General features: G+C 43.1%; 1 protein-coding gene across 1 annotated transcript; it reads left to right on the plus strand.

Annotated features, from left to right (window-relative positions):
• The first annotated feature begins 5,844 nt into the window (after positions 1-5,844).
• RAX (retina and anterior neural fold homeobox) lies at positions 5,845-10,174 on the plus strand. The gene is made up of 3 exons (XM_031949809.1): positions 5,845-6,142; positions 6,611-6,855; positions 9,686-10,174. Exons 1-3 carry the CDS (start codon positions 5,845-5,847, stop codon positions 10,172-10,174), a joined length of 1,032 nt encoding a protein of 343 aa, XP_031805669.1.
• Positions 10,175-11,227: the final 1,053 nt, after the last annotated feature.

Raw genomic sequence — 11,227 nt, forward strand, 5'->3', positions numbered from 1 at the left:
AGCCATAGCACGCCCTCCCCCAGAGCCCTGATCTTGTTTCCAAGTCCAGCCCTCACAGCCATCATCTTGGGAGGCAGCTCCTAGGGAGAAGAGGCTAGCCATCTCCACCAACTGCCAGCCAACTGCCTGACAAGGCAGGCAAGCCAGCCCAGCTGAAGCAGCAAGGAACCCTGAGGAAAAACAAGAGTGTGCCAAGCAGGTCAAACCGTTAGAAACACCTCCAGAACCATCTCCCCTCTGACCCGAATGGAGGCAATCCAGGACCCTGAACTCTGAAGTCATTAGAATAGAAATGCTTTCAGTCCAATGTCAAATGCTTCAACACCATAAATTAATATGATTTCATCAGTGGAAATGGCAGAAATGGCATTAAAGAGGAGGCATTATCACCTATTTTGTCACTGCACCACAAGGGGCAGGGGACCTTTCCATCTGACTGGAACTTCCCACACTGTTTTGTCTCCCTCTTCCTTAAGAGCAGAGACTGCCTTCTTTTTCTATTTTTACCCACAGCTTTTAGAACAATGCTTTTGCACATTTAAATTCTTAAATGTTTTATTCACTCAAGAATTGCATTCGAAAGTGAGGAAAGGAAGACTCCATAGATTACATAATAATTGTCTTTATGGTTCTGAAAGACTAGTATGCTGAATTATAAGGATGAGCTCCCTTCTAAACTCTGAAGCCATGTAATTCAATCTTCTCATTCTGAGGTCAGAAAAGGTGAGACTTGCCTAAAATGGCAGAAGTAATAAACATTCAAAATAGAATCTGAACTCAGGTCTTCTGACTCCAAAGGACACCCTTTTTACTATACCAAATTGTCTCCTAAGAAGGATTAGACTTCTTTTGTTTTGATACACATGGTTGAACTAGGAACAGTTCATGGAGATTACAAAAGACAGATAGAATTCTGTTTAATAAAAGGAGAAGCTTCCCAGCAAGTAGAATTTTCGGATGTCTTGGGAGATAGTGAGTTCCACCACACAGGAGTCCTTCAAGCAATGCTTTTGGCTAGCCACTTGTCAAGAATATTGTGAAGAAAGAAACAGGTGGGATTAGGTCCTTTAAACTCCGTGATTAGGCACTGTGCTGATAAAATATTATAAATTATTTTGTACTTCCCTAGAATTTATTATGTCATTCTAGGATCTATTTCTGTAGTATATAATAAGTAAGACAATCCTTCTGTTGCTTCTGTAAAGATTCTGTCTGTATGAAAACCAAAATAAAGAAAACTATTTCATGCTGAACTATGCGATATAGTAGGACCTACTTAAGCTTTAAAAAAAATTTCTCCCATTATCTCAAGTTCTTTCTTCCTCATCTCCCTTCCTCTCAGAATTTTTTCTCCAGTACCATCCCAGGTTTCATCTTCTCTTCTCCCTACAATTCGCAATGGGGTCTTCGGTTTTGGGGGGTGCCCAGAAATTCTTACCATTACTAAAAACCCACCTGACCTAAAGGCAACTTTAAGAGATGGTCAACTGTACCCAAGAGCAGCCAGTATGTGAGAGGGCTTGGGGAAAGACATTTTCTTTTCATCAGTCTAATGAAATAATGAATTAAAGAAAAAGCCGAGTTCAGAAGCCAGCCTCCATGCTTTTGGAGAAGCAGGGCTGATTGTATGTTGGTGTAACTGCTGTAAAATGCTGCTCCCCATTAGAAGAATTAGGGACATGGCAAAGTCCATTCATCTTCACTAATAGAGTTCTTGGGAAATACACATGTAGATTAGACCCTCACAATGACCCCCGGCTGATTGCTTTGAGTACTCTCCAGTGCACCCACAATGGTATTGACTTGCTTTTTATACTGAACACAAAAGATGTCCTAACCTTCTCTTGTCCCTCCTTGCCCTGTTTTCCCTATAGGGCCCTGCCAGTGACTGTTGAAGTCTTTTTCTTTTTTTCTTTTCTTTCTTTTCTTTCTTTTCTTTCTTTTTTTCTTCTTTTCCTTTTTTTTCTTTCTTTCTTTTTTCTTTTCTTTTTCTTTTTTTTTTGTTTTTCTCCAGAGACTCTGCAATAAACAGTAAATAACCTCACCTGGAGCTATGAGGGCGAGCTGAGCATTTCCAAAGGGAATTAACTTTGGAAAACAAGACCATAAGCCCCTTAGCAGCGTGTGGGCAGGAGCTTAAGAAAATGTGGCCAATCTTTGTTTAGGAGTGATTACCGAGATCAAGTTAATATTGGGGAAGTTTACAAATAATGTATTCTCATTCAGATAAGGAAAAACAAATGCTAATTAATCACCTCACTATCGTGCTCTGACCATATTCTCTAGTGACCACACACTCTAAATTTAGGAGCTAAAAGTTTGGGCTGTTGTATTGACTACCTTTTCTGGATAGTTGGTACACTTAAATCATATTGGATGGTCCTGACAAGAATGTCCTAATGCACAAAATTCTTCCTTATAATAATTTTTGTTCTAGAATTTCTGAGTCCATCATGGAATGCAAAAATCTAGATCACTGTAGTAAGACTACTTCATCTTAGTAGTTTGTATGCAGGAGACAGACCAATGGGCTTGAAGTCAGGAGGTCTGAATTTTAGTATTAGCTCTGCCTTCAACCAACTTTATAGTCTGGAAGAATCAATTCAACATCCTGAACCTTGGTTTCCTTATTTGTAAAATAAGGGATTTGAACTAATTATCACTAAGGTCCCTATTACCTCTAACATTCTATGATTCTACACATCCCATTTGCATAGGATTCTCTCAATCAAGCAATAAGCACTTTAAAAAGTGCCTATTATGTTTTAGCAACTATGTTAGGCATTGGGTCTATATATTCTGGATAGAGTTCCACATCTTTGATCTTTGATCACAATTTTTAGGGGAACTAAGCTTACATTAGCCTTAATTTCTTAGGTTCAATAATTCAGCCTGGTTAGGGTTAAAGGATATGTTCTTATTTGCTATAATGGATATTAATATTTTTGGAGACCTGTGATTTCATCAACTGGCAACTCCTTTATAACTTGCAGCCTTAGAGGGTTGCCTGAGACCCTAAAGTGAAGTGGCCATGCTAATAAGGGTCAAGGGCAGGCACTGAGGCAAAGGCCAGACTTCTAACAACTTGTTCAAGATTTTATATCAGTTATATGTCAGTATAGTAAAATCAAATTTATCGAGAGATGGAAAATTCTACTTCTTTGAGGTAAATTTTTAAGAGAGTTCCAGAGCCTCTATTTTTATCTTTTTTAAAAAAGATTGATTTAATTTTTTCTTGAAAATTAAAAATATTCCATGACTTCAGGGGTTGAAATCTCATCTAATGAATTCAAAAGTTCATTTTAAAAATCTGTTTGTATGCCCAGAAAAAGAACTCTGGGAGATGACTAAAAACCATTACATTGAATTCCCAGTCCCTATATTTATGGACACCTGCATTTTTGATTTCCTTCACAAGCTAATTGTACAATATTTCAGAGTCTGATTCTTTTTGTACAGCAAAATAACGTTTTGGTCATGTATACTTATTGTGTATCTAATTTATATTTTAATATATTTAACATCTACTGGTCATCCTGCCATCTAGGGGAGGGGGTGGGGGGGTAAGAGATGAAAAATTGGAACAAGAGGTTTGGCAATTGTTAATGCTGTAAAGTTACCCATGTATATATCCTGTAAATAAAAGGCTATTAAAGAAAAAAAAAGAAAAAAAATAAAAATCTGTTTGTAAATGAACTTGAATCCAGGTAAATCAGATGTATATAATTTCATTTTGGTACTTATGATTAGGCACTGTATATAGTATTGTAGGAAAGAGCTGGACTCTACCAGTCAGGAGAACTGAGTTCTTATTCTGATTTAATTATGCCACTGTGACTTAGAGCAAGTGTTCTTCTCTTGGGCTCCAGTTTCTCATCTGTAAAATGAATGTATGAGAGAGATGGGGGGGAAGGGAGAACGTAGAAAGTACATTATCTCTAAGGTTTCCTTCCAGATTTATGATTCTACTTTTCTACAGTTTAAGCTCTTCTATGTTCTTAATTGGCCCTGACATTGTTTGTACTCTAAGATCCTAACTATGGCCACTTACAAAAGAGTGGAAGCTTGAAAAATATTTACTAAATTATGAGAGAAAGAGGTAAATCAACATCAGTGGAGAAGCCAAATTACAAAAGATTTTGAAAATCTTGTTCTTGAAATTGTTCATCTTTTAAAGGGATTGTCTTTTTTTGTCTTTTTTATGCTCCATAGTTCAGGTCTCTGATTTCTGACAGGTCAGTCTCTACAAAGCAACTTCCAGTTTGGATTTACAGTGCAAGCACACACAGAAACACACACACACACACACACACACACACACACACACACCTTTCTACTTTTGGGAGCTAAACTGGGCTTGAAGAATCAAGAGTCCCCATGGAGGAGAGACTGCATTTGGAAGTCTTGGGACACTACATTTGGAAGTTCTGGATCCTTTCCTGCTAAAATCAATTCAAAGTTGTTGAATGGATCCAAGATACCAAAAACTTGACAAAAATAAGAAAGGTTAATATCAGGGATGTTCCTCAAACGTGTAGCAAAGTCTCACTCTGCCCTTTTCCTACAGATTGCACAAGGAGATGGTTTTTGGCAGGTTTGGGAGAACTTCAGAGGAAGATAATAGAAGTAAATCAATTCCCTGGTGACTCAGAAAAGTAGTTGGTGCTTCCCCACAATTTATTCTGAAAAGTATTCCCACTATTACTACAAAGGCCCAAAGAAAGGTGGATTCCCCCAGCTTTTCTCCCAGACAGTTTGGAGGGGGTGCAGAAAGTCCCATCTTCTCCTGGGAAAAGAGTTGGGGGAGGAGGTCCTGCTGAATCTCAAATCGGAGAGGAACTTGCAGAATTAGCTCAAAACATACGTGCAATTCTGGTGCACAGGACGTGGGACTCCTAGAAAGCAGAAGAGACATTTCAGAAGATGTAGTTTCGTGTGATCGCGGCTTTCTCTGTATTTCGTTCACCTTCACTCTCCGAAGTTGGAAAGTTGGAAAGACACTCCCCCCCTCTTCTGAGCTCTCTCAGCCTGTTCCGCCAAAATCCTCATAGGCTTCGCCGGCCTCTAGCTGCTCTGACTCCTGAGAGTAGGCGAGATGAAGGCAACCTAGGGATGGCAAAGTCCAGGGACAAATTCCTGCCGGTCCCAAGAAAGGGGACAAGCGGGCGAAATATGGCAGGGGGAGCACTCCTCCCTCCTCCATCTGCGGCTTAGGGCTCTTGGAGGGGTTGGGGGAAGAGGAGGGCGCTATCGAGGGAAGGGGAAACCTTCCAAATCTTAGGGGAGTGTGAAATCTTCTAGGCTTTTCTCCATTTCCCCGCTCCATTCCAGTGACAAGGTGATGATCCTAGAGACTCAGCTCGGACAGAACTCGCCGGGGGGAAGGGTTCAGAGAGAACAAGACCAACCCAGCTGGGGAGGGAGGAGCTGGAGGACGGAGGTGGGGGAGAGAGCTGGCGCCCCGGGGTGAGCGAGAAGGAGGAGCTGGAGGTGGGGGGGGGGGGAAGAGACCCTGAGACAGAGGGCATTTGCTGGTGCTGGCGCAGGAGAGGAGTTGGTTCTTCTTGGCTCTTGCGAAGAAAAGGAGGGAACTTCCAAGGCTAAGGAACACTACTTACTCGGCGGGAGAAAGAGAGGCAAGTCTTGTCTCCCGCCCCACAGCACCTTTTAAAGTTAGTTTGGGATCTTCTGAATTTTGATTGTTCAAACGAGAAAGAAAGCTTCTCTCTTTTGAAGGAGCAAAAAGAAAAAAAGAGTGGTCCTCTTCCTTTTTTCTCTCCCGTTCTTTCCCCATTCCCACCCCCGTACCCACCCCGGCCACTCCCCGGATCTTTCCTTCCCCTCATGCACCTGCCGGGCTCCGCTCTGACCATGGCAGACGGGAGCTTCTCCCTTTCTGGACACCTGGTCCGGAGTCCCACCGCAAACCCCTCGCGGCTACACAGCATCGAAGCCATATTGGGATTTACCAAGGACGATGGGCTACTCGGCTCCTTCCCCGCAGACAGAGGTTCCCGTGCTTCCAAGGATCAGGATAAGAGGGCAGGAGCCCGCCTCAGCTTACCCAGAGCGCCGAGCGAGGCAGAGGCGCCGCCGCCGCCGCCGCCTCCCCCGCCGCCGCCCCAGCTCCCTGGTCCGATGCTGCCCCTTGGCCAGGCCCAGACCGAGGAGTACGTAGGTGAGTGAATGAAAGCTGAAATCCTGACCCCAGGGCCATCAAGGTTGCTTTAGAGGGAGCCCAAAGGAGAAAAGAAGGCTGTGTTATCCGAAGCTCGGAGCAGCACTTTCTTCGGAGGGATGTTCATTAGTTGTCGAGATTTTAAGGGGCTTTTTAAACAAAAAGGTAGAGTCCAGGTGTGTGGTTGGGGTTGGAGAGCTGAGAGAGGGGTTAAGAAACTCCCTTCCCAAGAAAACTGGAAAGGCCCCTTAAGCAACATACTCTCCCAAGACCTCCATTAGACAGCCATGGAACCCAAAATTCGGAGGGGAAGAGGCCGATTGGAGCCATGGGGAGGGAAGAAAAAAAGAGGTGAGCAAAGAAGTGCCCTGAACATAGTAACTAACGGAACGGGTCTCCCTTACCATCTCCACCCCACCCCAGATGCTTGCTCCTATGGTCCTAAGGAGCCGGGGGAAGAATGTCTAAGCCCGGAGCTGCCCGCTTGCCACACCCCCAGCGATGGGAAACTATCCGACGAGGAGCAGCCCAAGAAGAAACATCGCCGAAATCGCACCACTTTCACCACCTACCAGTTGCATGAGCTAGAGAGGGCCTTTGAGAAGTCCCACTACCCAGACGTCTACAGCCGCGAGGAGCTGGCAGTCAAGGTCAACCTGCCAGAGGTCCGAGTGCAGGTAAAGTGGGGATCAGTCCGAACTCATTGTACCTGAGGAGAGTAGGAGGGGCTCACCTTAGGTGCCCAAGGATGCATAGATTCCTAATCCGGGCTGAAAGTGGGTGTCGGGTGGTAAAATGGGTTTATGAACTATATTGAACTTTGGAGGTTTTCTTTTCTCGAGCCTACAATCGCGGCATCCAGACGTGAAATCCTTTAACCTCTCAGTTAAAGACTTTGGTAAAAAAGGTGCAAAGGCGTCTTCGTTGGTCTTCCTACTTCAGAAGAAAAACACAGAGACTGAGAGACTGAGAAAGGGGGGAGAAAAGGGGAAGAGAGGGAGGGAGAGAGAGGGAAAGAGAGAGAGAGATTGGAAATTGTCTCTAAATTAGTTTTAATATACACATTCTCCACCTTATGGCCCTTAAAGGCTTGAGGGCATGGTGTAATGGGAATTGGGGAAGGCTTCCACAGCTAGAATAAACACAAACCCATTCAGGATAATTAAATTATAGTATAAATCAAGCCCCAACTTGGATATATCCTCCCTTGATTATTTGGTCAGTCCTGCCATCAAAAATTCTACTTTGAAATTGGGTCATATTCTTCTCAGTTGCACTTCTCAGCTGAGACATAAAGTGGGATTTTGTTTAAGAATATTGCTTTGCCATGTCTGTTTCAAATCCTTCCAATTCCCAGTGCAGAGAGCTTTTCATTTCATTGTATGGTACTTTTTTTTATTTAATTAGAGCTGAATTATCTTTAATCCCCATCATTAAAATATTTAAAAGCCTTATATATTTGCTAGTCATCTGTGAAAAATCTGGGAGGGTTTCCAAATTGTGTGGGTTTAAGTCAAACCTGAAGAGGAGAAATTGGGAAACAATTTTATTGAATTTTAACATTTGGGATTCTAGGTGTCCAAGTAATTACCTTTATGTAAAGGAGACCAAGTTGCTTTAAAATATTTAATTTTTTTCTTGTAAATAAAACAGGATAAACTGGAGTTTAGGGTAAAATGCCTGCAAGTGGATAGAATATTAGATTGTAGTCATTTAAAAGGACCTCACAATGTCTGCTTGTTACCTAAAAGTATGTAATGAGATCATTTCAGGGTACCAGAGTATATCTAAGGTCTAAACTGATTTCATTTGGGGTGTGTGTGTGTGTGTGTGTGTGTGTGTGTGTGTGTGTATGTGGTCAGAAGTATAGAATGAGAGTGGCTTGATGAGGAAAAGAGGGAAAAGAGACAAGGGATGGGGAGGGAAAGGATCAGGGAGAGAAGAAATGGGCAGGATTCCCCTACTTGTAGAAAACTTTATTGAACCTCCCAAGGGAGGTATCATGACTATAGCATCCCAATTTTTCCTCCTGGTAACCTGGAAACTTTGGATTCCTATTCCTGACCCTCTGATTCTATTTATTAAGGGTAAAGGGAATTGAGGCAATGGCAGAGATTACTGTATGTGTGTGGGAAAGCCAAGTTCCAAAGAAAGGTACTATTCCTTTTTGCTATTTCTGGGAAAATGAATATCTTAAAGGTTTGAGGGAGGCAAAATCTGTTCTGTTTTGAAGTTCCCAGGAAACAAAGATGTTCCAAGATCTTAAAAAATCATGGAGGAGAGGTAGAGAGGTGTTCTTCCTTTGTCTACTTTAAATGCAGATGTGTTCTTTTGCTGTGCTATCTCAATGTAAACTTAGTTTTAGATTTACTTAGCTGCCTCTTCTAACTGTGTCTCATCTCTCCCCTATCCTAAATCCCGATGTCCTTTTTTTGGTAGTGATTTCCAATTAACCATCCTTTCTAATTATTTTCTCTCTTTTCAATTTATTTCTGGGTTAAATGGGACTTTTTGTTTATGCTTTTAGGACAATTAACACTTTCAGGAACAAAGTTTCACACTTGGCCCTTCTATATTTTTTAAAGTCACTTTGCATTAATTTCCAGATCCTTGGTTAGAGTTGAAATTATCTGTGCATGTACATACACTTAAGTATCTACATATGTGTGTACAGTGTGGTGTGTGTTACCTTATACTGACCACCATGTTCAGTAACATAAAGTTTGGGCAAATAGGTTGACAAGGGGAAAAATAAGAACTAAACCTAGAAGAAAGATGATTGAGATTTTCTGGGGAAAAAGAGGAAGAGAGGACAGGGCATATGGAAGAAGTGTGGGGGGAAGAAGATAAAAGAAGAAATGGTTATTGAGGGGAAAGAAAGGAGAGGAATAAAAGGGAAAGAAAATTATGGTGAAAAGAGTTGGATTTGCAGTGGGAAGACCCTAACCCTCTCTCTCTCCCCAAAGCTTATTTACTACCTTTGTGAGCTTATATTTTCTTAGGCAAAGCACTTAATTTCCCCAGGCCTAAATTCCTTTCTTAATAAATTATGGACCTGGTCCACAGATTCTTAGACAAGGATCTGTGAGCATTTAAAAAAAATACACACACACACACACACACACACACACACACACACATATATATATATATAATAGCCAGTTCAATAGAAGGGGTTTCTTTTGTAATCAATAGGTTTTCTTTTTTGCATCTAAAACTTTAATGTGAGAAGGGATTCCTAATTTTCTCTAGACTGCCATTAAAAGGTTAATAGTTTCCTTGGATTAGATTATTTCTAAGGCTCCTTCCTACTCTAGAAGCTATGATCCTAAAACGGAAAGGATCTTAGCGGGATTACACAAAAATTGGTATCGTTGGAATATAGATTGAACAAGAGAGTAAAACATTTCGCCAGCATTTCGGGAAATTATGGCTGGGAGGCACTGGAGCAGTGTGCGGTACAGGTTCCACCTACTCTGACCTTCCCGGCGCGTTGTGTGTCCGCAGGTGTGGTTTCAGAACCGGAGGGCCAAGTGGAGGAGGCAGGAGAAGCTCGAAGTGACTTCCATGAAACTACAAGACTCCCCCATCCTCTCCTTCAACCGGTCTCCACCTGCCGCTGCCCTGCCGCAGCTGGGGGGAGGAGTGGGAGGCGGCGGCGGCGGGACGACCCTGCAGCTGGAATCCTGGCTGAGTCCGCCACTGCCCGGCGGCGGCGGCACCACCTCCTTACAGAGCCTGCCCGGCTTCGTGACCTCCCCGCAGAGCCTCCCAGCCAGCTACACGCCCCCACCACCCTTCCTGAACTCCCCTCCTCTGGGGCACAGCTTGCAGCCGCTAGGGCCTCCCCCGCCTCCTCCTTACCAGTGCGGAGCTAACTTTGTGGACAAATTTTCCCTGGAGGAAGCAGACCCCCGCAATACCAGCATCGCTGCGCTGCGTATGAAGGCCAAGGAGCATATCCAGTCGATTGGCAAGCCTTGGCAGACCATTTGAGGTCACTGCCTTCTCTCTCCTCTTGACCCCTCAGGGGCTCAGGCTGTGGCCTTTCCTCATCGAGTTGCTTTTCCCTAACACACTTCAAACTCATTCCGTGTCTGGATCCCCTAAGCTGATGGAGAGGATCCGAAGTTATGAGGGCGTCCCTTCCCTCTGGCTATTCTCCCCTGACACTGGTCCTCCAAGCAGGGATTCTACTTCGGCCCCAGGAAACCCGACTGCTTCCAGACTGGAAAGTGTTAGAGCATACTCATTGTCCCAAGAGGATACTAATCAGTGGAATGGGGTTGATGGAAATACTCCAAGTCTATGCAGAAGGAATAACTGAAAGCTATTTGGAACCACTCTATCCTTTTCCATCAATTCAACAACAAGCAAGCAAAGGCAGATCCTCTTCTCTTAAGTAGCTGGAAGGAAATAAAATATTTTGAACTCATTCAATCCCCAACACTGACCCTGTCATTTACTGACTTCTAGAGACCTCAACCAGTCCACCAAAGAGTTCGAAAGTTTCAGCGAGCACTGGGGCTTTTTTTTTTTTTTTTCTTCACCAGTTCTCTGAATTGCTAATGTCTGACTTCTCTGCAAGATTACATTGACTGGGGCAAGCAGTAAGGCTGGGGGGGAGAAGCTGAAGGGCAGAACCGGGAAAGTAGATTTTAAGAAGTTGTTTATACATAGAGTAGTTTCTAAACATCATTGGAGAGAATTAAAGACTACTTTCTGTGATTTTACTGGGTTGTATGAGGTTGAAAGTGAGGTTTGTTGAGACCATCATTTGTAGAGAAAGGGATGGTGAAAATCTGGCAAACTCTCCTAGAGAAGTTGAATTAGGATGTTTTGACAGTGCTGAAGACCCTAGATTTTTTTTTCTGATCAGTCTAGTGGGAATTCCAAAAACCACCCAATTACTTGGCTCTTGAGGAAGGAGACTGCTGCTGTTCTCCCCAGCTCCCTGATTCCTAAAGGGCCACAGAAACTAATTCCTTTCCTACTCCCTCTTCCCAGAGAAAGGAGTGCAAGAAGAATTTACTTTCAGGCAAACTCACA

This window comes from Sarcophilus harrisii, chromosome 1 (genome assembly GCF_902635505.1).
Source record: "Sarcophilus harrisii chromosome 1, mSarHar1.11, whole genome shotgun sequence".
Taxonomy (NCBI): domain Eukaryota; kingdom Metazoa; phylum Chordata; class Mammalia; order Dasyuromorphia; family Dasyuridae; genus Sarcophilus; species Sarcophilus harrisii.